We start from the raw sequence: 26,911 nt of genomic DNA on the forward strand, positions 1-26,911 counted from the left end.
ATGAGAGGCGGCGGTTCAGGTATGCCAGTCCGGCATTGTGGAGGGCCTTGAATGCATGGGTGAGGTGATTGAAAGTTATTCTTCTGTCGACTGGGAGCCGGTGGAGATCACGCAGATGCTGTGTGATGTGGCTGTCACAGGGGATGTTTAGGACCAGTCTGGCTGCGGCGTTTTGGACATTTTGGAACTTCTGAAGGAGTTTCTGGGTGATGTTGGCGTAGTGTGGTTTGCTGTAGTCTAGTCTGCTTCCAATGAGGGCGTGGGTGACCGTATTCCTGGATTCAGTTGAGATCCATCTGAAGGTCTTTCGGAGTAGGGGAGTGTGTCGAAGTACGAGGATACTCGAAAATACTCCCACATGACCTGTATTGCTCTCTTTTAGGCTAACTAGAGCTCTATGGGCTGTCCATCATGGAAGTTATTAGGTCACACATATAGACACAATCATTTGTATATTTGTATTCTTTTCTTTCAAAAAAATCATATTGATACAGAAAAGAAGAAATAATCTAATTATACAAGGTTAAAACATTTTTGTGACACCACAGGTTATTCATGCGTACAGATATGCTGCTATTCTCCATTGTAATACATAAACTTTTTTTGCCTATCATGCGAAGACAAATTTAGAAGCTATGAAAAGCATTAGGGCAGTAGCAATAATAACATATCATGTGCCTCCTATATAATCAACCACACACAGCCATTCTGACCTCATACGCAGCAGCGCACTCACACACTCACATCTCTCATTAAAACTTAACAACCACAAGGACATACACTGCTGAAATTAATGGAGAGGAAGCTTCAAACAGTATCCGCAATGGTGTTGTTGGTTGGAGGTTCAAAACAACCAGCTCAATGCACGTTTCGGTGGGAATGACAGTTACCATTGACCTTCATCAGGACCACCCATTTGTATAATTTTAGGTGAGTGGTAGGTGGTATCGTCATAAGCTCCTTGCGTGTTACTTTCGGTCACCGCCAGAAGAATCATGCTTGATCCCCCAAGGGAGTGCTTTATGGGAAAAGATAAAGGTTCCGTTTGTGGCTTTCTTATTTCAGTTAGTCCTAGAAGTGCATATGCTCACAGCTTTCATATCCTGGGTGTCATGTGCTATAGCTGTATGCAAAAAACAGGCTGGAGTATGTGTCATACCTGTTGAAGAACTACATAACGGGTGCCTTGTAAGAAAATGCCTCTATATATACTACACCAAAATGAGGTATAGAGTCCAAGTGTCCCCAGAGGTAGGCAGAGGTTAAAGTTAGATAGAACCTTACTCTCTAAAGTGGTAGCTTGGTCGAGCAGTAAGGCAGTATCAGAGGACAGTGTTAAGCATTTGATGTACACACTCAGTCAGCAAATGAATTCACACACTCAAGAACTGAACTCTAGGCCAATGGTTTTTGCATAAAAATATACTGTTGTTTAATTTTAGAACCAAGCAATCCTGGCACAGGTATGCGGTAAATATGTTTCAGTAATAAGATACAGGGTATAGAACAGTTTGAAAATGCAATAGAAATTGTACTTTGTTTGATTTACAGTGCAGCAGCAGTATGCAACACTTAGCAAATGCAGTATATTTAAATGAATATGCTTTTTCAGTAAATTACAGGTAAGTTACTTTTTACGTTACTTTTCTAACTCGGTGCTGGATACCTAGATTCAGCACTGGTACATTGCCTGGAAACAGGTAAGTAAACACATTTTGGTTATTTGTGCAATTTTTAAAGAATATTTTTAGGTTTCAAACCTCCACACTTCGAAACTTTTGGGGGAAAAAGTGTAAATGTTATCCTATGGAAGGAAAACAGGTTAACCGTTCACAGGTAAGTAAACGACTGTTGCCGTTAAGGTTTTGGGTTTAGACTCAGGGGTCTTCCAGGGTCAGTGATGCATTGTTGTTGCACCCTCAGCAGCACTAGGGCGGCCGGGTGCAGAGTGTTGAGGCCCAGTGTTATCCAATGGGGGAGAGAGGGCCTCCGGTTGGTGGCTGCTGGCAAGCTGGCTGCTGGGTTGTGGTAGTAAAGCTCCTCGGGTTAAGGTCAGGGCAAAGGGGAAAACAAAGTAGCACAAAAGGTGCACCCTCAGCGGCACTGGGGCGGCCGGGTGCAGAATGTTGTTTCGATGTCGGGAGCCCTGTTGTTTTCTATGTAGAACCTCTGGTTTGTAAAAGCACTGCAGGCAAAGAGACGAAGGACTTTTGGGTGCGACCACCACTTGGAGAGGTAAATTGGGAAGTTAAGGGTTGGTTAGGCACTGTCGGTTTGGGCACACAAGGCCGTAGGGCGTCGGGTGCAGGGTTGCCTTTTGGGGTTGGATCTTCTTACCAGCTCCTGGTCGCGGTTAGGGGGAGCTTCTGGATTTAGACTGCAGGCTTCGGCTGGACGCTTGAGACAGGTCAGGGGTCGCCAGATCTCGGGTCAGGATCGCCGGGGTGACCTCCTCGTGGTGTTTTTCCACTCGAGCTCGGGCCGGGTTTGGCTGGTGCAGAGTGGGCTGGATTCGTGGTCTCTGGTTGGCACCAGAAGCTGCAGTTTGAACAAGTCCGGTAATCACGGGAGATTCAGTCTTTGAAGTGAAGGCAGGCAGGACCTCCGGGGTTTTTGAGGTTGCTGGCTGCAGGACACACCCGGATTTCGCAGGAGCAGGTTCGAGGGGACACAGGCCTGTAGGGCTGGGGCCAAGTCAGTGGGCGTCGTCCTTTTGTTAGCTCTGCACGGCTCTTCAGTCCTTCTTCTTATCTTCCTTTCTTGTCTTTTCTGGATCAGAGGAAGCAAGGTCCAGGGTGCCCCCCAAATTCTAGATTTAGGCCTGTTACAGGTAGGTAAAGGGCAGGGACCAATGGGTCCCTTCCCTGGGGTGGGTACGCCCCTATTCTGCCACTCTCCAGTGGGAGGGGGGCAGGAGCCTGTCCATGGTTGGCTGGGTCCCGCCATCCTCAAGATGGCGAGGACTCAAGGTTGTGCTTCACCTCGCCTCCCCCACCTGAGGGGTGGAGTTGGCAGCGGTGGGCACAACTCCCTTCCTCACTTGTTTTTCCCACCGGTTCTCCCACCCAAATTGGGGGCGTAGAACCAGTGGGGACCAGTTGCTGAAAGCAGCAAATTGTCTGGAGAGGCTCACAAAGGTGGCATACCTTTGAAGCTTCTCCTTCGTAAACCCTGCCCATCCTGGGGGAGCAGGCTTGGTGCCCCGTTCCAGGATGTGCATTGTTTCAGGCCCCCGAGAGAAGCAGGCTCTCGACCCGAAGGTTTAGAAACATGTCTGGTGGTGGCAGCCTACGCAGCCACTCAGTTAGGTCACTGGAAGTTGGTCGAATTTCAGGGGGCATCTCTAAGATGACCTCTGTTGTGCATTTTACATTAAATCCCACACTGGCATCAGTGTGGGTTTGATGTGCTGAGAAGTTGGATACTAAACTTCTCAGTTTTCAGGGTAGCCATTATGGTGCTGTGGAGTTCGTGATGTCAAACTCCCAGCACCATATACTCTTAATGGCATCACTGCACTTACACTACCGAAGATTGGATTTGGGCACTGTAGGGGCACAGGGCTCATGCCCTTGTGCCCTCACCACTGGCATAGTGCACCCAGCTGGAGGGGTGGCTGATTCTAGGCCAGGGCAGTGGTGGTTTGTTAGGTATGGCACACAGGGCTGTGTGCCATGTTGACTCTTCACTTTGTTCTGCACAAAGACACACAGCCTGCAAAGGTAGTGTGTGTGGGAAAAGGTGCAGGGTCCCTAAGGGTGGCACAATAAGTGCCGCAGCCCTGAGAGGCCTCCTCTGGTCACAGTGCCCAGGGTACCTATGGTACCATTTACCAGGGGCTGACATGTGGCCAGGGATACCAGTTGGGTTTGTTTTGGGGAAAGAACACAGGCCCTGGGAACCTGAATGACAGGGACCCAGGGCACACCAAGAAAAAGTGCATCAGTAGCCAGGCAAAAAGTGGGGGGTGGTTACTGCAACAGAAACCCACTTTCCTACATGCCTCAAATGGTAATAGACTCCAGACGCGTTCAAAGGGGATGAACCCGGGATATGAAAGCTGTGAGCATATCACAGCTCCTTATCAGTCTTGTACTTCTTGATATTTCTGCCACTTTTTGGACTAACTGGAATAAGAAAGCCACAATCGGAACCTTTACCTTTGGTTGTATATAGTGGATTCAGCCCTTTCCTGGGTATTCAGGCCAGACTCTTCTGGCGGTGACCGAAAGTAACACTTCTATAAGGGCGTTCAAAGGGGTTGAACCCGGGATATGAGTGGTAAGATACCACTTCTGTAAGGGCAGGACTCAGTGTGAAATCACTTCGGTAAGGACAGGACTCAGTGTGCTATCACTTCTGTAAGGGCAGAACTCAGTGTGATATCACTTCTGTAAGGACAGGACTCAGTGTGATATCACTTCTGTAAGGGCACACATCAGTGTGATATCACTTATGTAAGGGCAGCTACCTGTGTGAGAACTTCATTGCATAAAATACAGCTCCCAGTGTGGTTTTCTTGCAGCAAGAACAACTCGCAGTGTTCAGTGCAGACAGCAGCTCACAGTGTCAGTTCAGTGTAGTGATAGCAGCTCTCAGTGTTAGTTCAGTGTAGTGATAGCAGCTCACAGTGTTAGTTCAGTGCAGTGATAGCAGCTCTCAGTGTTAGTTCAGTGCAGTGATAGCAGCTCTCAGTGTTAGTTCAGTGCAGTGATAGCAGCTCTCAGTGTGAGCTCAGTGCAGTGATAGCAGCTCACAGTCTTAGTTCAGTGCAGTGATAGCAGCTCTCAGTGTTAGTTCAGTGCAGTGATAGCAGCTCACAGTGTTAGTTCAGTGTAGTGATAGCAGCTCTCAGTGTTAGTTCAGTGCAGTGATAGCAGCTCTCAGTGTGAGCTCAGTGCAGTGATAGCAGCTCTCAGTGTTAGTTCAGTGCAGTGATAGCAGCTCTCAGTGTGAGCTCAGTGCAGTGATAGCAGCTCTCGGTGTGAGCTCAGTGCAGTGATAGCAGCTCACAGTGTTAGTTCAGTGTAGTGATAGCAGCTCACAGTATTAGTTCAGTGTAGTGATAGCAGCTCTCAGTGTTAGTTCAGTGCAGTGATAGCAGCTCTCAGTGTGAGCTCAGTGCAGTGATAGCAGCTATCAGTGTGAGCTCAGTGTAGTGATAGCAGCTCACAGTGTTAATTCAGTGTAGTGATAGCAGCTCTCAGTGTGAACTCAGTGCAGTGATAGCAGCTCACAGTGTTAGTTCGGTGCAGAGACAGCAGCTCACAGTGTTAGTTCAGTGCAGTGATAGCAGCTCTCAGTGTTAGTTCAGTGCAGTGATAGCAGCTCACAGTGTTAGTTCGGTGCAGAGACAGCAGCTCACAGTGTTAGCTCAGTGCAGTGATATCAGCTCTCAGTGTTAGTTCAGTGCAGTGATAGCAGCTCACAGTGTTAGTTCAGTGCAGTGATAGCAGCTCACAGTGTTAGTTCAGTGTAGTGATAGCAGCTCTCAGTGTGAGCTCAGTGCAGTGATAGCAGCTCACAGTGTTAGTTTGGTGCAGAGACAGCAGCTCACAGTGTTAGTTCAGTGCAGTGATAGCAGCTCACAGTGTTAGTTCAGTGTAGTGATAGCAGCTCACAGTGTTAGTTCAGTGCAGTGATAGCAGCTCACAGTGTTAGTTCGGTGCAGAGACAGCAGCTCACAGTGTTAGCTCAGTGCAGTGATATCAGCTCTCAGTGTTAGTTCAGTGTAGTGATAGCAGCTCACAGTGTTAGTTCAGTGCAGTGATAGCAGCTCACAGTGTTAGTTCAGTGTAGTGATAGCAGCTCTCAGTGTGAGCTCAGTGTAGTGATAGCAGCTCTCAGTGTTAGTTCAGTGTAGTGATATCAGCTCTCAGTGTTAGTTCAGTGTAGTGATATCAGCTCTCAGTGTTAGTTCAGTGCAGTGATGGCAGCTCTCAGTGTGAGCTCAGTGCAGTGATAGCAGCTCTCAGTGTGAGCTCAGTGCAGAGACAGCAGCTCACAGTGTCAGTTCAGTGTAGTGATAGCAGCTCTCAGTGGTGGTTCAGTGCAGACAGCAGCTCTCAGTGTGAGCTCAGTGCAGTGATAGCAGCTCTCAGTGTGAGCTCAGTGCAGAGACAGCAGCTCACAGTGTCAGTTCAGTGTAGTGATAGCAGCTCTCAGTGTGAGCTTAGTGCAGAGACAGCAGCTCACAGTGTCAGTTCAGTGTAGTGATAGCAGCTCTCAGTGTGAGCTCAGAGTAGTGATAGCAGCTCTCAGTGTGAGCTCAGTGTAGTGATAGCAGCTCTCAGAGTGAGCTCAGTGCAGTGATAGCAGCTCTCAGTGTAGTGATAGCAGGTCTCAGTATGAGCTCGGTGCAGTGATAGCAGCTCACAGTGTTAGTTCAGTGCAGTGATAGCAGCTCTCAGTGGTGGTTCAGTGCAGAGACAGCAGCTCACAGTGTTAGTTCAGTGTAGTGATATCAGCTCTCAGTGTGAGCTCAGTGCAGAGACAGCAGCTCACAGTGTCAGTTCAGTGCAGTGATAGCAGCTCTCAGTGTGAGCTCAGTGCAGAGACAGCAGCTCCCTGTGTGAGTTCAGTGCACTGAGGGCAGCTCCCATTGTGAGCTCAGTGCAGTGAAAGCAGCTCACAGTGTCAGTTCAGTGTAGCGATAGCAGCTATCAATGTGAGTTCAGTGCAGTGAGAGAGGCTCCCAGTGCGAGTTCAGTGCAGCCAGAGCAGTTTTCAGTGTGAGTTCAGTGCAGTGAGAGCAGCTCTCAGTGTGAGTTCAGTGCAGGGAAAGCAGCTCTCATTGTGAGTTCAGTGCAGTGAGAGCAGCTCTCAGTGTGAATTCAGTGCAGTGAGAGAGGCTCCCAGTGAGAGTTCAGTGCACCCAGAGCAGTTTCCAGTGCGAGTTCAGTGCAGCGAGAGAAGCTCCGGTGTGACTTTGTTGCAGTGAGAGCAGCTCTCAGTGGGAGTTTAGTGCAATGAGGGCAGCTGTCAGTGTGAGTTCAGTACAGTGAGAGCAGCTCTCAGTGTGAGTTCAGTACAGTGAGGGCAGCTGTCAGTGTGAGTTCAGTACAGTGAGAGCAGCTCTCGGTGTGAGTTCAGTACAGTGATTGCAGCTGTCAGTGTGAGCTCAGTGCAGGGAAAGCAGCTCCCAGTATGAGATCAGTGCAGTGAGAGGAGCTTGCAGCGCCAGGTGTGAGTTCAGCGCAGCAAGAGCAGCTCCCTGTGTGAGTTCAGTGCACTGAGGGCAGCTCCCATTGTGAGTTCGGTGCAGTGAAAGCAGCTATCAGTGTGAGTCCCGTGCAGTGAGAGAGGCTGCCAGTGCGAGTTCAGTGCAGCGAGAGAAGCTCCGGGTGTGACTTCGGTGCAGTGAGAGCAGCTCTCAGTGTGAGTTCAGTACAGTGAGAGCAGCTCTCAGTGTGAGTTTAGTGCAATGAGGGCAGCTGTCAGTGTGAGTTCAGTACAGTGAGAGCAGCTCTCAGTGTGAGTTCAGTACAGTGAGGGCAGCTGTCAGTGTGAGTTCAGTACAGTGAGAGCAGCTTTCAGTGTGAGTTCAGTACAGTGAGGGCAGCTGACAGTGTGAGTTCAGTGCAGGGAAAGCAGCTCCCAGTATGAGATCAGTGCAGTGAGCGGAGCTTGCAGCGCCAGGTGTGAGTTCAGTGCAGCAAGAGCAGCTCCCTGTGTGAGTTCAGTGCACTGAGGGCAGCTCCCATTGTGAGTTCGGTGCAGTGAAAGCAGCTATCAGTGTGAGTTCTGTGCAGTGAGAGAGGCTGCCAGTGCGAGTTCAGTGCAGCGAGAGAAGCTCCGGGTGTGACTTCGGTGCAGTGAGAGAGGCTGTCAGTGTGAGTTCAGTACAGTGAGAGCAGCTCTCAGTGTGAGTTCCGTGCAGTGAGAGGCTGCCAGTGCGAGTGCCTTCACCGCGCCTGTAGAATTCGTCTTCCATCGCCCCCTCTCCTTCTCCCTCCCTCTCCTCGAAGAACTTCGTACTGAGAAAAAACAGCGGAGAAACCAGCCACCGCCGTCTTAAAAATAAAATATGCAGATCACGTAAAGTACTGAACTATACGAGGGAGTGTAACACGCCTACGTAGATAAGCGTGCCCAGGGCTTTAAGTGGGCCGGGTCTCACCAGGTCTGAACACCGGCAGTGTTTTAAAGCGGACTCGAAACGGGTCACTGGCTCTGTTTTGTCCCCTGGCACAGGCGGTTCGTTTTTTTTTCTGGACTGCAGTGACAGCAGGCACCTCGATGTGCGTGTGCTCACACTGCTCACTTCTAGTGGAGAAGTTACGGCATGACGTCATGCCAGGTGAGTGTTGTAGGTGAAGAGAAATCCTGTAAAGAGAATCATTTTCTCTCTGGATTTCCCTTCTCTTTGTGAAACTCAGGAGCAGCAGCATTGTCGTGGTGTCACCTGGGCTTTGAGTGGAAACTTTTTTCAATATGATTATACAACAAGCTGCTTATTTATCTTAAGCAACTAACAACCATTGACAAAGCCAATAGTCCTGACTTGTTGTAGGTATGATGTTACTTGTATCATATATCTGGATGCAATGAAAGAAACTGCAAAATACAAGTCGGACGGCGCTAAGCACAGATTTGTAGCTTACATGTTTTAAGCCACGCCCTTAATTACATTGACCACGCCCCTTTGAGCAACTCTCCAGTTTTTTCATCCCACTTAAAGCCCTGCCCGTGCCCATCTTGTTTAATACTTTGGAATAAAAGGTGCACTCCTTTTATTTAGCGTGGGGTCAGGGCATGGGAAACGCACACGTGCGATGGTCAGAATTGTACACGTGGCTACAGGACGTGATGCGAGACACTTGAACAAATGAGAGATGTTACCAATTTTTTTGCATAAAGATACCCTTTTCGTGGTGGTAAACTGGTCCCAGACAGAAGTGTTAGGGTGCTGTGTGGAACACACAGACATCGCACACTCTCACCTCCACCATCCTGTCCTGTTCACTCTCTCCCACACGCACCTTCCTTAAGAAGCCATGCAAATGTGAGCAGACCCCTGTGGCTCCACGTGCCGCGGGTTGTAGGCACGTGCAAAAGTTCTGCGCGCTTAGGGAGGATTTCCAGCTGTGATGCAGTGTCCCCTTTGTAAGAAGTGGCGCAGAAGGATGCTTAGGTGGAAGTGAGGGCAGGGGACGCCCCCAGGGGTGTCGTCGTAGGACTCAGGGGAGCAGCCGTTCATTGGTCGAGCACACACCACGATTGGTGACTGACAGGGCCCATTCAGAAATCATCTCTAAAGGTCTTTTGAGAAAAGTCTGTCTCCGTGTCGTGATAAAAGTGCCCCGATGTCTAAACACACCTCCTCTCACACATTGGCTGGCTTCACACACACCTAGGGGAGCCGGTGTAAAGTGGAGAAGTGGGGGTGTGTCCTCCCCTCTCCATTACAGCCCCTGCCGTCTACAGGACTGCTGCAGTAACAAAGGCCTCCTCGTAAATCAAGGCTGAATGCAAACTCACCCTGCCCCCACCATCGAACGCCCCCCCCCCCCCCCTTGCTAGGAGCCTCCACTTCCCCCCCCCCCCCCCCTCCCCTCTCAAGCTTGCCACACGGCATCTGCATGCCAGGCTCCGCCTGGTGCATGATCCGCTCCAGTCCCAGTTGGTCCCGCGCACGCACACTGCGCGACGCCCCCTGTCACTCAGCCGCTTGCGCCGCGTCCGTCAAATCCTGCCCTCATGTTTTGCAGCAGGCGCTGAAGTGAATGAGAGAATCGCCCTAGCACACTGCACTGCCTCTGCCAGGTCCCCCCAGCCCTCCCACCAGCCACTTTCCGCCGCCTCTGCGCGTCTGTGGTCTGGCTGCATCTATCCTCTGGCGCTAGAGGCGGCGCGCTTGTTCTTGAAGGAAGAGTGGAAGGAAAAAAATAAGGGACTATCGTGTGGAGAGACCTAAGGATTGCAAGCGGTGGAAGCAGCGTTCCCAGCACCCCCGAGCCTCTGCTGTTGTTATTGGCCGTGTCCGCGCAGCTGAAGGAGAGATGGACGTGTCCGTGCCTCCGCGCTGGAGTGCCGCAGCCAGCATCACGCTGGCCCTTCTCCTCCAAGGTACCACTTCCATCTGCGCCAGCCGCGCGATCCCAGATGGGATTGGGGGGGGGAGGGGGGCTCCAAGCTGCCTCTGACAGCCCGGGCCAGGGTAGAGCCGTCCCATCTGTGTTTGACATGGACTGATCCGCCCCAGCCCTGCTGGCCTTTCAGAGTCAGTGGTCTCTTAGGGACCCCCTTTTCATGTCCTGTTCGGTGGCCTTGGGGGGGGGGGGGGTGTTGTGCGTACACAGCACTTAAACAAATGCTTCCATCCATTCCCAACCCCTCCCCCTTTCGCCCAAAGATATCTTAATGCTGTGCTGGCGCGTTGCAAAGCTTACATAACATAACATTCTCACGGACTTTGAGGGGGGGGGGGGGGGGGGGGGGTTATATACTGTGGTGGCGGGGAGGGGGGTTATACACTGTGGTGGATGTTATCGTCACAATCATTCGTCGCAACGGGGACTGCCGCGAGTTTAGGAGGTTTCCTCGCGGCTGCCACGGGGCACGACTTGGGGGCATTACTGCCCGGGCATGGATGCAAGGGAATATTGGACACGTGAGGGGAGGGTGGGAGGAGGGGGCTGCATTAAAAGGAAGTCCACCAGACGCCATACACAACAGAACACCTATTGCTGTCCGCGGACGGAGGGGGGATTTAAAGCAGTGACGGGAGCAGGGACCTAGCGCCGAGTGACGGGCTGCTCGCCTCTCATCCATGAAAGCGCGCAGTCAGTGAGCAGCACGGGTGGGGCTCGTACCCCGCCTTCAGATGCCCCCACCCTCTTCTCGGTGTCAATGTTGAAAGGCGAAGGGGCAGCAGGGCGTGGGGCGGAAGATGGGGCTTGCGGTGGCCAGGAACTGCTGTGTTGTGCGGGAGAGATGTTTATACATCGGGGACAGTGTGGGGCCTCGACCCCGTGACTATTATAGCGCGGAAATTTACAAGGCTGATACCCAAGGCGCTCTACGTTTATCACACAACCCACACTGCTTTGCCACCCCCGCCAAGGTGTGTCTTCTGCGGCTGGTGCAGATTCGCCAGCAGCAGGTGGGAGAGCCCACCATGCTACATTGCGCCAAAATCCAGCCCGGCTGCTGGGGTTTGAGGCAATGTGTGCACGCAGAGACCTCCTGGGCTGGCATGGCAGATGAGACATGGCGGGCAATGTCAGCTCTGCTTGCTTGCTGGTTGCATTACAGGTTTCAACCGTGCTAGGCACGTGTCTGTCTAATCTAGCGCTTTGAAGGGTGCAAGCGCTGTGCGCGCGGGCATGCAACGTCACGTCACTTCTGCCACCTGAAGGAGTGGCCTATGGGGCGGGGGTGGCACCAGGGTCGGCTGGCACACCTCTGCGTGCTCACGTGTTGTAAATGTTTCCTTATTTCCATGTACACGCCGTTTGTCATGTGTTTCATATCTACAAGGGACTGGGAAACTAGACACATCTGTATGTCCACAACCAGCTGTGGTTTCTTTTGGACTGTATTCGAGACAAACTGTGAACCTCCCTTCTTCTCCTTGCGGCATGCACAAAACATTTGGGGTGTTTTCGCAGCTGCTTGGAACGCTCTTCCGTCTGTTCCGTTTGTTACATGTCTGAAGTCCAGAACCGCACTGGGGTTGTGGAAATCATCCCCAGAGCACTTCCGCGATGCACGAGGCACTTCCTGTGTTTCTGCACCAAGCCTGTGCAGTCGTGCAAGTCTGGCAGCCTTGCTGCCGGCGATGTGATCTCCCCCACAGACGCTGTCTGTCCAGGCTGCTGGGGTCTGTGGCTTCACACAGATGCCACTCGCCTATCACAACAGAGCTCCCATTTCAAGACATTGTCTGTACACATCACTTTAAGTGTTCCACCCAAGTATCGTCTCAATAATGCTGCCTTACTATAATAATGTGAGAAAAATGTCACGGAGCAAAATATCGACACAATGAGAATATATATGGAAATATTTGTTATTTTACTTAACTTCATGTATATGTACCTGGCACCCAGGCTGCTTGTGGGCTGCGCGGGGGAACTACCTCAGAGGTGAAAATTGAAGAAAGAAACTGGATGTCGCCGGTACCATCCCCCCCCTCCCCCCCGCACTCCCGCAGGAACCGCCGCTCAAGCTTCACCCCATGGTCCGGCAGTGGTTGGCAAGCTTCTACAAGGAAGCTTGCACCACACCGTGGGTCCTCGGGGTGAAGTTTATGGGCGGGCACGGCAGCAGTACTGAAATACCTAAAAGGAAAAAGGACAGAAAATATGGGCTGGGAGACCGGGGCGGGGGGGAGGGGGGAGGATTGTTGGGGGGGAGGGGTTGTGCAAGCCAGGACCGTCCATCCCACTGCGCATTGATGTGCACAGTGGGGGGCTGGGGGCCTGAAGGATGTGGGGCACTGAGCTTGGCTTTTGCCGAGGCCTTGTGGCTAACCCCCCCTCGCCCCCCCCCCCCCCGCTGCCCACGGGTGAAGGCAGTGTACAGTAGGGGCGTAGGCTGACTATGATTTTAAAAAACATAAATTCCCTGAAAAAAACAAGATTGAAGTGACATTACAGTTAGATATGGAAATAGGTTCTTAGCTTCTATTAAAATAAAACAGAAATTAGTGATTAAAACCAAGAGTTAAAGTGACTTCATAGCTAGATGCTGAAATAAGATTAAAACTAAACTTTCATTCCCAAAAAACACTGATATTCACAAGTTATAATCTACTGCGCTAACAATAACTTGCACCGCCACCGAGCACTGCCTTTGACCTCACATATGACATCACTCATGACATGTTAAAAGGCATAATTGGTGATGTCTCTGCTGACATTTCGAATTACATAATTGAAGACATGATTGGTGACATCACTAATAACCACATAGTCCTATACAGCATATGGTTACTGTGGGAACACACGTGGGATATCTCATGGAAATAGCGTAAACCGTGAAGCCATGTGTGGTTGTGCATGTTGAAAGTTATATGGAGAAATGCTTACAAAACAGTAAAGTTTGGGGTGCAGATAGTACTCCATGTTTATCAAAGTAAAGGCTGAGTACACCTGACATGGGCTGTACAGATACACTTCAAAGTAGATAGTGACTTAAGGCCAAAGCCTGTTGCAAAAAATCTGTCAATAAGGTCAAAGCTTCTATTGACAATAGATTATCCATCAGCGTATATCCGGGCGCGCGCCTGTGTTAAAGAGTCGTAATGCAGTGCTATAGACGAAGGACACTTATAAGGTCTGGATGTTCATTTCCAGATCTTCGCTGAAGACTTAGCGGGATTGCAGATTGTTGAATAAATTCCAATGTACGGGCATCGTACTTCGATGTCGTTTATCTCACACTAGGGTTGCAAGCATGGCTGGAAGGCTTTAGGCCGTTGTGCACCTCTTAAGAATGTGAGTAGTGTATTTTACCATACTACGGAGGGATGTCCACAGGGCCTGGAGGAGGCGTCTCATCAGTGGCAAGCACAAACCTGTTGACATCCTGACTTAAAATTGCGGGTAATGTGATGCCTGTAAGAGGGTAATAGCGTTAAGATGAATAGAGTATGGTCACTTTTTTGGAGTGTGTTCAAGGATTAACAAAAAGGAGGTGACTCCAATAAATATCTATGAAGGCATTTTGTTTGTTAGGAGGGTGAATACCAGTAAAAAGAGGGTGACATCACCCAAATGTGAATTACTTGACATATATGCTATATGTCCACCATACGGTCAAAGGTTATGTTCATTATCACGTCCCTGGGGAAGAAAACTGGTCACATGTAGACTGTGTTGAATGACTTAAATTCCACAAACCATATAGAACACTGTCACAATGACTGGATGATGTCATCAGTGATGTCATCAGTTATGACATTTGAGATGTCATCAGTGATGTCATCAATAATTTAATATGTAATGAGTAATAAAATAGGTGAGGTCATAAGTAGTGCTTACCAGTACCACAAGTTCTAGTTAGCGCAGTAAAATATAACTGGTGAATGTCAGTGGATTTTTTAGTTTTTTAAATGTTGTTTTTTATGTCACTTCAACACCACTATAAAGTCATTTTAACCTTTATTTTTATTAGTGAAGTTAAAAAAAAAATGTTTAATGTAAGCTAAGATCTTAATACCATACCTAATTATAATATCACTTTAACCTTTGGCTTTTTCAGTGCAAAAGTGCTTCTATATATGATCATGCATCATGGCAGGTGTACGAACAATAAAATAACTGCACAAGAAAATTGGGTCTGTGTCCCGACTTCTCCTTGGGGGCATTGACACAACGGGTATTCAAAACAAAAAACAAAAACCACACACACACACACCCTCCCCCACCCTTCCCTTTACCTAGGAACACAACTTTGCCAGTTTAGTAAGAACTCCAAGCTCTGTTTTTGCTGCTGTCGGCCTCTTCTTACTTATGTAAACATTGTACAATCAATGATGCTTTAAAAGAGCCGCCCTTATGGAACATAGACAGCGTCATAGAATGGACACTAGACATTTCATGTCACATAAACCTTCACATTTTACATCCACCAGTTCCTTAGGCCCAAAAGATACACTCTTCCATGTGGGGTTTAGTCTCTGTTGAGAGCAGTGAATGTCTTCAACAGATGAGAGCATGTTGCATTGCACTCTCCTCACTTTAAACATTTAGCTGAAAACAGTGTTATTGTCATTTAAACCTCAGACAGCGCTGATGCCATGACCAGTCCTGCATGGAAGGGCCGGGTGCATGGTGGAAAAAGCATGTGTCATTTGGACCAGTGTCACATGGATGCCAGAGAAGCTGTCACTTCTGACGGGCACTGATGTGCCGCAATCATGTTGCGGCGACTGTGATATAGCACATGTGCGAGGTCGTGTCAGAGAAAGGGGTGTGGCTGAGGATGTCTGAGCAATTTGTAATGATGCCCTTTAGGGATAGATGGCAGAACCTGTTTGTGGGCAATGCCTAGGTGAGGGTGTGGTGCTTGTGCAGGAGGTGTTAGAAATGTGCCCCAATCATGGCACAGCCAGTGTGGAGCTGCATCCAAATGATAGGGTAAGAGGGCAGTTGTTCTACTGTTGCAAACTTTTGTCATAATTGCGTGGCTCACTGGCGTCCAGAAGAGTTGGGTCCATGCCTTATTTTCATAAGACCCCAGATGCATCTGAGTCCATTACATCTAGACAGAACTTATTTATACACTCAGCAGCTATTGATAAAAGTCTGGCATGGATCGCACCCTCCTTGATCTTTGACTCGTGGGTTTGGCTTATCATGAAGGAGGCAGGTTTCAGGCATCAGGCCGTCATGTTTATTATTGCGACTGGCGGCCATGTTTTAGAGGATGAGTGAAGCCAGGACTCAATGTCACTTCCTAACTGCACTAAAGCTGCCTTGATCACTTTCCAGATTTCAGTCAGTCTACCTTCTTGAACCCATCCACTGTCACACTCTTCCAATGAATGCCAAGGCCGGCCACCAGTAGAGGGATCCAGCAGTGGGCACACTCCTCCATTCAATGCCAAGACCAGCTCAACACTAGAGGCACCAGACACTGGTACACTCCTCCACTGAATGCCAAGGCCGGCCCAACACTACATGGACCCAACCACTGGCACACACTTCCACTCAATGCCAAAGCCAGTCCAACACAGGAAGAACTCAGACACTGGCATTCATCTCCATTCAATGCCAAAGCCAGCTCAATACTAGAGGCACCAGCCACTGGCACACTCCTCCACTCATTGGTAAGACTATCCCAACACTAGATGATCCCAGTCACGGGGGCACTCTATCACTGAACCCCATGGCCAATCCACCACTGGATGAACCAAGCCACTGGGGCACTCTATCACTGAACCCCATGGCCAATCCACCACTGGATGAACCAAGCCACTGGGGCACTCTATCACTGAACCCCATGGCCAATCCACCAATGGACGAACCAAGCCACTGGGGCACTCTATCACTGAACCCCATGGCCAATCCACCACTGGATGAACCAAGCCACTGGGGCACTCTATCACTGAACCCCATGGCCAATCCACCACTGGATGAACCAAGCCACTGGGGCACTCTATCACTGACCCCCATGGCCAATCCACCACTGGATGAACCAAGCCACTGGGGCACTCTATCACTGACCCCCATGGCCAATCCACCACTGGACGAACCAAGCCACTGGGGCACTCTATCACTGAACCCCATGGCCAATCCACCACTGGATGAACCAAGCCACTGGGGCACTCTATCACTGAACCCCATGGCCAATCCACCACTGGATGAACCAAGCCACTGGGGCACTCTATCACTGACCCCCATGGCCAATCCACCACTGGATGAACCAAGCCACTGGCACTCCCCTCCACTCAATGCCTAGGCCAATCCAATACTAGAGGGACCCCACCACTGGGACACTCTTCCACTGAATGCCAAGGCCAGCTCAGCACTAGAGGAGTTGTAAACAACATGACAATACACAAAGTGACCTAATAGTATAAATAAACATATGGTAATTATGTACATATTTCAAAAGCAGGGATATATTGGCCCATTTGTTAGGTATTGTATTTGCTTTGCGTGTTTGAGTGTGATTACATATTTGTTTTGTCCTTGCTGTTTTTGCACACTTTGGTTTCTATATCTTCACTCAACCCATTTACCCTGCTTTGCAGTAGCGGCTGCCACAAACAAAAAGTGGTGCGATGGGAGTGTGGGGGTAGTTTCATAATATTTGTTTAAAAGAAGACTTACCTGCACCTGCCGACTGCCTCCCTCTGCGCGCCTCAGTGGTCTTCTTCCTGGTCGCATCTCATACTCCCTGTCCAATTTCCACGCTGCTCTCATGCTATGAGAGCAGCGCAGAGATTGGTCTGATTGGGCTGCTTTGACACTCCGCTCAGGACAGGGAGTCTGTGCTGTTTCTCCAATGTGGCTGTTTAATACAGCCAGGTTGGAGAACCTAAGTGCGCATATGTGTGTGGCTGGCCTGAGACTTCCGGGCGAACACACATGCGCACTTAGAAGAGCATGAACCAGTCCTTCTACTGCCTCCCATGGCCCTGATCCCAACCCTCCGTGGTCCTAACCCTACCTATGTACACTGGCTCAGCCAGCAGGTGAAAAATAAAACAATGATAGAATATTGTTTTATTTGTCAGCTGTTGGCACTAAGCAGTGGGGTGACGCTCCTCCGCCATTGGGGAGAAGCCGCCCCTGCTCCTTTGTAACAAAATACAAATCTGTTCTAATATACAACATTTCTAATCAAAATGTAGCCCGCTGTTCCATTTTTATATGCAAAGAGCATAAATAAACAAATAGAAAAATACAAATGCAGCTCGGTCATGCATGCTATGGATTGAGTCCTGTGCTCTCCATGCCACTGGAGTCAAGCTATCCTGGCTGAAGAGGCGGAAAACCCCGAAACCGGTGCTAGGATGCTTGGTTCCAGTCCAGGGAGGACCTGGCTTGGCAGTTCGGGCTGGACTGTTCCCATGGGTCACAGGGTCAAGACTGATTTGCATATGGCTGGGTTCAAACTGGAATGGCATAGTGAGCAAAAAAACTATGGATTTAGGCCCAGATCTCTGTACTGGGTTGAATGCATGACATTGTTCTGCATTCTGTCCATCAATAGTTCTTTTTGCATGAATTGTAACCGGCAAAGAGTAACAGTGATTTGCAGTCAGCACAGAGAATGTGGCTCCTCCAAGACTGGAAAAGTGGCCACTTCAATAGCACGGCCAAGATTTATCCACCTTCTCAAAATTAGCTGAAAAATATACCTACCATTTTCGACATGAGCTGTAAAACTAAGCAATCTCATTGCGAGCAGGAAATTGTGTCAAAATGAGCTTAAAAGTGAGCATATTATTTTCAAAGCCATCAGAAAACTAAACACTATGTTCAAAGTTAGCCGCAAAATCCTTCTACACTTTCTCAAAGTTCACAGTTGTACATCCTTCTTTTGGGTTGCAAATTTGCAGCTGCTTTCCACAAAAAAAGCCTCAGACTAAGGGGCAGATATACTAACATTTCACGCAGAGCAGGTCTTGCTGCGCTGCGTCGTGCGAAAGGGAGACCTCACGAATGTGCCGTATTCACAAAGATATTGTGCATTTCTGCTCTCTCCTTGCGCTGGCGCACTCCTGGCGCACTCCTTACTTCCCAGCACCTTGCACTCCTGTGCAAGGGGGCCGGGATTATCAGCAGGATTGTTTTTGTGTAGGAAGGGACGCCCCCCTACGCAAAAACAATCCTTCAAGGCATTGTCCTTTTTCTATGTGTGATGCGGAATGCATCAGACATAGAACAAGCATTGAAAATGCAATAGGTCTCTCCTTTGATTAAGTTAAAGCCATTTGCTTTGCTAATGTTATTCTGTAGTAAAGCAAATGGCTTTAACTTCATGAAAGGCGAGACCTATTGCACTTTTAGTGCTTGTTTCTTTTCTTTCCTGCACTTAGTATCCAGTCTAATGGTATTCTGTGTGCAGAGAGCTAGAGAAGATGGGTAGCTTGTCAGCCAGGCAGGCAGGGGTGAGGGTCGGGATGACTTTGTAGAAAGTGCTGGTGGTTTTGAAGATGATGCCAGCCTCCTAGGGGAGGCAGTACAGTACCTTCAGGATGGAGAGATATGGTCATATTTCTTTCAGGCCTTTGATGAGGCATGCTGCACCATGCAGAATCTCCTTAAATGAGCGTCTGGAAGGCCACAGAGCAGAGTGTTGCCACCATCCAGATGGGAGATTACGACGGCTTAAAAGGAAGGTCAGAAGTGGCTTTCTGGGAGTAACCTTCTTTAGTAGAGAGAGCTAGTATCAAGCCGTCGTGATTTTCTGGGAGGTGGCCTCCTTGAGGGATACGTTGGGGTATAGACTGAACCCAACGGACTGCGAACAGGCAAACGTTGGAGTCTGAATCCATTCAGCTTAAATATGAAGGCCCCATCTACCAATTGGCCAACAAAAACATTTCACTGATAGCTGCACAGGCCCTTATATTTCCATGTAAGAATTAAGCTAACTCCAGCACTGCACTCAAAGGACGAGATGAGAGAAAGATGTGTTCAGATCCTTAGCCATGTCTACTTCCTAATTCAGCAGGAGGTTAAACAAGCCCAGCTAGTAACAGACTTCCTTTCAATGTTAAGCATTTTCCAGCTGTCGAAAATCTGTGCAGCCTCCGCAAACACCACAATGTTGAAACGTATTATATTGCAGCAAACACAGCTGTTGTCTGAATTTTCACATAGAGTGGCCTGCATATGCAGCTCACATTTTCCTTTGGATTTTACTAAATATACATGTAAAATATATTTACTTAAAGAGTTTTTCAGCTAGCCCTCTTCATCCATTGGGCTGTTATTCTGTCATTCGCAGTTTTCTTCTGACTAAAACCAGAACAAATAAAACCACCATTAAGAAAGCCAAAAGACTGGCAACCTATTGGTTTTGCCAATGCTTGTTCCTAGTTGTGTCCAATAACGTGATACAGCAAAATAAAGTGTGTGCAACAGCCCATCATGTAAACTGATGAGATACTCAAGGTCAGGCACTCTGGACCAGCAGGACTGGCCCCCAGCCCTTCCTCATCAAGCACCATTTCCCGCTGCAGATAGGGACGTGCTGTAAATATCGTCCCAGTGGCGCATCCTTTGTTTCAGTGGCCGCTTGACCTTGTTGCGCTCCTCGTCTACCTCCCAAAAGATGACTCAGCTTCTCAGAAATCATGTCAAAGACGAATTTTAGTGACTTGGTGATACTGAACTTTCTCCCCCCCCCCAATTCTCCTTTTGTGTTTCCTTACTTTAACTAGCATGATTTATATTATTTAAATAGCCAGCCAACACCAACATACCTAAACTTATAATACCTTACAAGCCGAAGCGGGGACTCCTCGAGATGCCTGCAGAGACTTACCACTTCAAGGAGCAATAAAGGGATTACCTTTCCTGGTGCTTCCTTTGCACACACGGGGAATGTTTGGGACATTCTCTGCAATTTCCCACCATTTCTGATTTGCTTGTAGGGCTGAGCTATTTAGTTGTAAATTCGGTACCACTTATCAGAACTGTGAATGATTGTGACTGAACACTGGGCATTCACATCACACTGTTGACCTTTCCCTCAATACGCTCTGACATGTACATAGAAAAGCTCAGTGGTCCACTTATGGGTGTCACTGACACATGCAGAAACATCTGCATACTTTGTGGACTTTCTGTTCACCTACGAGGTGTCCACATATGCAAAACCATGCTGAGCCCCGGCACCCTGAAGCAAGGATAAGCTTTCAAGGCAGTGTTAGCAACTTTTTCCATGCTCAATTAGCACTTACGTGAAGCTGGCCCCTACTTCTTGTCTGGGTAAAACAGCGCCTTGGACATAGGTCCTGCAAAGAAATGCATTCAACTATTCTTAAAGGCAAACCCCCCCTTTACCGCGGGCTTCAGAGCAGAGCTCTGGGAACCGTCACTCATTCCTTTGCAAAATAAGCACTGCATAGACCTATTCGCTGTGCACCCTCACTGCCTACCCTGCCCCTGTGCAATCCACTCTCGTTGGCCTAATGGGAAGGAGTTGTCTTCCTATCTGGCTGAAATGGGAGCCTTCTCTGTATGGTGATTCCTCCTATGGGCAAGGAGGGATTCTACTGAGGGGACCTCTTTGGGGATACTGCTAATTTCCGTACAGACCAGTGCTCCTGAACTGATTGCTACAACCCCCAGAACCTAACCACCCTCATAAGACCATTCCATAGTTATTGAATGGCGAAGGGGTTGGGGGCGGGATGAGTCACTGCCAAAATACATCAGACCCCCATTTACACAAACATATTTACACCCCTCCCTCATTCTCCGGGTATCTACCGTCACTCACCGCTGTGTCTATTCAATGTTCCTTGAACTACCTACCATAATTCCAACAATCACAAGCATTCATCACATAAGCAGGGTAGGATACACAACACCTTCAAGTCGCTACTCCTCAGTCAATCTCTTTTCCTCTCCCAATAGCGGTTAAATAAATCCTAGCTGCCCGCGTCAATTGCCATCTGATAGACACAGAGAATGGTGGCTCAGTCACAAAAACAGGAAGTGATTTGGAGCCCTCTCCGCGTGCATCCGGTTTCTGTCCGCGCACACGTCACTGGCGGGTTGGTCAAAAGCCGGGAGTTTATTCGGTTGCCTTCTCACAGGGTAACCGTGCATTGTTCTGTTGGCAGTTTTCTCATACTTTCCATTGTAAAATATTCACAGGGCAGTTTGACACCTGTAAGCAAAATATAACATCAGGCAATAAAGAGAATGAATAGTTGTAATTTTGTTTGAGCCCTATATTCCCTGGAAAGTAGGAACTGCCTAGGGGAATCTATTAAAATATTAGAATATAGTTGTAGCTATACAATAATTCTTGTTTAACAATAACTCCCTCCAAATTACAAACTGCGGTAATAACATCCAAACTTATATAATTGCGCAGGGTGAACTAATTAAAATTCCTTTTTTTCCAGCAGCTCGTTTATATTTTTGGGAAGTGCCCATTTCCTTTGGGAACAGTGATTGTAATCTGAAGCATGCTTTCACCCATTGACAGCTGAATGTTAACAAGCGTTACAAGCCCTCGCTTATAGGGAGCTGTCAAAAGGAAAAGAGAAACTAAACGGAGGCCATAGAAACACAAGCGCGAGCCCGTCATGAGACGGACAGAAGATGTGCACGCGGGGACTGCTTTTACTGGTGGCAAAAAAAAAAGTCCTCAGTGTATCACGCCGCCAGTAAAGCATCCAATCCCCGCGTGCACATCTTCTGTCTCGTTAGTCTCCCCGCGTGCACGCTGGAATCGCATCGATTCCAAAAGTCCTCTGCATGGCAGAGCAGCGCATGCGCTGCGCTTCGCCAGGCCGAGACCTAAAAAGGAAGTAACGAGGATAAATAAAGATATTTCTCCTTGTTACGCCTGAGTCTGGTTGGCTGACCATTTTGATGCATCACCAGGTTTACAACTCTTTGTAAATCTGGGAATGCAGCAAAATCCATGCGTGGATGCGAGTGAACGCCGATACACCACCCATGGAACGCTTCTCTGCTGCACGTTAACGCAAAAAGCAAACTGCTTTGGATTTACTAAACCATGCAGAGCCAAGCAAGGTTTCTTTTCGTGGCTTAGTAAATCACACTGAAGGACCTTTGTTGCGTGACACAAGGGCAAAGCAAGTGGTAAATCTACCCCTACTTTTCTGTTAGATTTTCACAACAAACTTGCTTTGGACCAGGTAACAAGAAGTATTAAGAAGATCTCCCAATGTCATAACACACAAGAAGGATTGATGAGAGAGTTTGTCTGTCAAGGTCGCTGATATAGGAGGCCTGATGCACATCATTAGCCGACCAATGACAATGGAGTTCTCATCCCATGATGTTAATAATAAAGCATTTTAGCCCCTTGCAGAGGGCAAACCCAATCATTACAGGCCCCGCAACAGGGTTATAGGTCATAACTTCAAAGGGTCTTCCACGATCAGTACAGCCCAAGGCAGCATTGATGTGATGCAGCAGAACATGCAGCGCGCTGAGGGAAGGATGCTCTACATGAAACCAGGAGAATCAGAAAGACAAGCATTGCAAGTTCAGAGCAGAAGGCCTCTAACAGCCATTATTGGCCCCCACTAGTCATTGTCTTCAGTGGAACTACTAACAGGCTGATATGCTTCATGTTCCGTGATATCATCGATCATGAAACTAAAGAAAATCAGCTGTAGATGAGAGGGCGAGATCTATTGGGAACAACGTTCGCAATCTTTTTTACTTTCACAAAAAAAATTCCCATACTTTTTGCTGAATAACAACCGCTCCAGGATGGATCATCCCGACCTCAGGAGCCTCTGATTGAAAGGAGAGGGAGCGGATCTTCTGCACTCAGAAGACAAGGGAGAGGCTGGCAGGAGAGGGTGTGGGCATGACGCTTTACATGTATTTACCTGAAGGTGACAGGCCAACAAGATATGTGCAAATACTGTGCTCATTTTAGCCATATCTCTGTACCCGCCTTAAACGTGCTGGCCCCGCCCCCATTGCACTCATTATAGTTCCCATACTTTTTTATGCACTTCATCCTTTTAGGAAAATAAACACTTCATTTATGGACGTTTTATCCTCATTTAATGAGTAAGACTCATGCCAAAAAAGTGCTTGCTACCAGGAGGTATTGTTCATTCCTCAGAGGCGGGTAAAAATGTCAATGCCGAGCCCTTCTGCTATGTTAACATTTGTGGTTAAAGGAATACGAATTTAGGAAATCAGTTGAGCGGCAACTTTGGGTAGTTTTTAAACTTCCCAAGCTTTGGGAAGTGCGAGCCTTACAGAGGCCTGTGGGCTTCTGTCACTCCGCATCTGTCCCCTGTCAGAGCCCTAGACCCCGGCATGTCCCCTCTGAGGAGAGCCCGGCTCCTTCCACAGCTCCTTGACCACACCCCAATATTTGGCCAGCAAAATCTCTTTAGTGTTCCTTCCTCAGAACTATTGTTAGACCTAGAGCCACCCAAGTGCTCACCGCCTATCAAAAACAAGCATTGGCATAACCAATAGGTCTCGCCTTTGGGACCTTATAAGTGTTTAGCCATGCAACAGTTGCATAACTAAATACTTATAAGGTCCCAAAAGCGAGACCTATTGGCTATGCAAAGCGGCCCTGCGGCCGCAAAAGTGAAAGTGATAGCAATCGCGATCACGATCAAACATCAAATCGGCCGTGCGGCCGCGAAAGTGAAAGTAATTGCGGTGAAGCGCGGTGCGCGCGCCCGCGCACATGCACTGTAGCTCCAGGCTGGCCTGGTAGCACTCTTTGGAGCCCTCTCAATAAGTCTCGCCAGCCCAGCGCATGCGCTGGGTCAGGCGAGACCTAACAATCCCCTGCCATAGCGCGGGGTTCTAAATTGCAGCCACAGGATGTCCCGCCCCTTGCGGGTGGGACATCCTGCAGCTCTATATCAGCCTTTCCTATTGACCATGTGAGGGCTTACCTTGCCTAAACTAAGCTGGCAATCTTCAGATACTTCCGGGGGATCAAGGGGAGCTATTTTTTCCCAAACAACATGCTCCTGATGACATATTCAGAAAGGTGCTCAGTGCTCCTGGCGAGTCATCCCATAGTGTGCACAACAGCCTCTAGTAATAGGCCCAGTGCTCCAAATGAGGCCTGTAGAACTGCACGCCATGCTGCTAATGTGATGTATTGTACTACATAGTACATACCCCTGGGACCAAATTATCCGCAGTGTACCAGGGGCGCAACCAGCGTTTGCATCCGCTTTTTGCTTTCCGAGGGCACTGTGGAATTACAGAAGGGGCCTCGGATGCTTACCCAGCCTCATATGTAATATGGATTGCACCAAAGCTAATGATGTACATGGGCAAGCCTTAGAGGCCTATGCATTAATTGCCTGGGGTCGTGGTGCCATGCAAAGAAGGGTATCCTTTGCCTTTGAGCCGCACCTTCTTACAGACATTGACATAAAGGTAAAGAGGCGATGACGACTGCGCCACAGAGACGTGGCACAGTGTCAGTGTGCTCCCTGAAACCACTGCCTCGGAGGGGTGCATGGGGTTCCTGGGAACCCCCAGCCATACTCTTGTAGGCTGGTGCAGTCACTCATGGCACCCATATACGAGGGCAACCTCTGCCCACCCCTTTCCAACAGATTCCAGATGCCCCCTCCAGTGAAAGGTAGACCGGCAGCTTCAAACAGCGGGCTTCCTATCACAAATGCCCTGATCCTGTGCAATCCTGGGTTCACACCTGTACTGGGCCCACCACATGTGCTTCACTATGGGGTAAAGTACAGGTCTGCACTCGGCACTGACGCTATGTGTGCGGTAATGCCACCCCTGATGTGGTGCGCAGAACTGGGCACCTTGTTCCAGACCACACCTTCAGTGCTAGACCCAATACTCCTTATGAAGGTCCTGGGATATGGCACTGGCCTCAGTACTGGACACAGTGCATCTAATGATGCGTGTTGTACTGTACAAAATGCGGCTTAGGGAGGCAGAACCGAGCAAAGGGCTCCGGGCGGGGCATTCACTGCAGGACAACAAGTGGTATGAAGAACCTGGCACCGTGCTCCGGATGAGGTCTCCAGTTCTGAGCATTATGCACATCATGAGTCCTACTGTACTGGACATAAGACCCCCAGTGGCTATGCAGAATTGGGCACGGTGCTCCAGCCGAGGCCTTCTCCGCGAGACCCATCACTGCTGTGACCCAATTGGCCTGACTCATAAAGGCTATTTCAACACTTCTCTTTGAATTACATTTGAAAACAGGAAGAATGTATGAGTCTGTATGTCATATCACATTTGCCTACTTTAAAACATTGGTGTAAGTTAGTGAGCAAGAACATGCAACATACGTGTGTTTTTTAAGGCTGCTTCTAGCGAGTGGTTAGAGAAATCCCATACAAAGCAGGCAGAGATCCACTCAGATGCGACCTTTTGGTTATTCCCCAGTATTTGTAAGTACTTCCTTGTTTGAGAAGGGGATGATAGTACTTACAACAGGAGTAATTTAAGAATGGACGTAAGTGTAACTTGCAAGGCTTGTAAGTTAGGCTTTTTTGAGTAAATCGACCCAGTATTTCTAGTGACATAGGCAGAACCAGGCAAGGTGATCCAGATAATAGTAACACTTATAAAAAATTGTTTTATAGCACAAATAGCATTGTACTGTTATTTATAAGCACTATATGGAATAGATGTTATTATTACTCGGTTTATTAGCGCTCGGCTTACCAACCTCAAAAGCAAAGAAGACCGGGTCATCTGTGCCCAGTTTATCATTTTTCACATGCAAATCACTACATTTTCAGGTATGAGTATTCAGCTCACTGAGCCATCTGACTAGTGACTAGATGGAATGAAGTCCTCAGTACTCTATATCAAACTGATAAAGAGGTCTGCTGTGTTCGTGATGGGGCCTGCAGAAATGGCCACAAACATGGGTTTGAGCCCTCAAGCTCTGAGGTCTCAAGACCTGGACAGGTGAGGGATCCAGAACAGGACACTTTACTATGTGTGTGGTCTCACCAGCAGTGTGCTCACACAACTTCCACATTCCTCACCATCACTGCCTCAGCATTCCTCTTTTTAGGTCTCGCCTGGCCCAGCGCATGCGCTGGTCTGGCGAGTCTTTTTGAGAGGGCTCCAAAAAGTGCTACCAGGCCAGTCTAGAGCTACAGTGCATGTGCGCGGGCGCGCGCGCCGCGCTTGCTTTCACTTTAGGGGCCGCACGGGCGGTTTGATGTTTGATCGCGAACGCGATCTCTTTCGCGGCCGCACGGCCGCTTGGCATAGCCAATAGGTCTCGCTTTTGGGACCTTATAAGTATTTAGTTATGCTAAACACTTATAAGGTCCCAAAGGCGAGACCTATTGGTTATGCCAATGCTTGTTCTTGTTGCAGCGTTGTCTCATTGTTTAGATACTTTTAGGTCATTAAGTCCATCAGGCGCTGGCCATAAATCCATAATCTCCATAATTTATGAAAGCCAGCGATTGCCTCAGCAGATCAAGGTTGAGGATTCTGGCTTTAACTGCTGCTGAGTCCTTCATAGTGGGTTCAGTCTGAGGATGGCAGGAAGCAGTTGGGAAAGTTTCCTTGTTGGAGTGCATGTTTGCGGCGATGTTAGTGCGATGGGTGCCTGTAGTGTCTGTTATATACGGAATACGAAGTAAATGTAAAGAAATTACATTTATTTCTAGTATCTTAAAAGGCCCACTGGTAAAGAGCGGTACAGCGCACCCTCCCACTACCAGTTCAGCTCCGTTATGTCCAACTTGTATTCTACATTCCAAATGACAATCCATCCCATCCTCGTCGCC

General features: G+C 48.6%; 1 protein-coding gene across 2 annotated transcripts in view; it reads left to right on the forward strand.

Moving 5' to 3' along the window:
• Positions 1–9,669: 9,669 nt before the first annotated feature.
• IGLON5 (IgLON family member 5) overlaps positions 9,670–26,911 on the forward strand; it is a 1,048,688-nt gene continuing 1,031,446 nt past the window's right edge. Inside the window, exon 1 of one of the 2 annotated variants that reach the window (XM_085615809.1) lies at positions 9,670–10,068. In XM_085615809.1, coding sequence (XP_085471935.1) covers positions 10,002–10,068 — 67 coding nt within the window. In that variant the 5' untranslated portion in view covers positions 9,670–10,001. The remainder of the gene's footprint in view (positions 10,069–26,911) is intronic. The other variant, XM_085615810.1, reaches the window with a different exon arrangement.

Source organism: Triturus cristatus, chromosome 7, assembly GCF_964204655.1.
Source record: "Triturus cristatus chromosome 7, aTriCri1.1, whole genome shotgun sequence".
Lineage (NCBI taxonomy): Eukaryota > Metazoa > Chordata > Amphibia > Caudata > Salamandridae > Triturus > Triturus cristatus.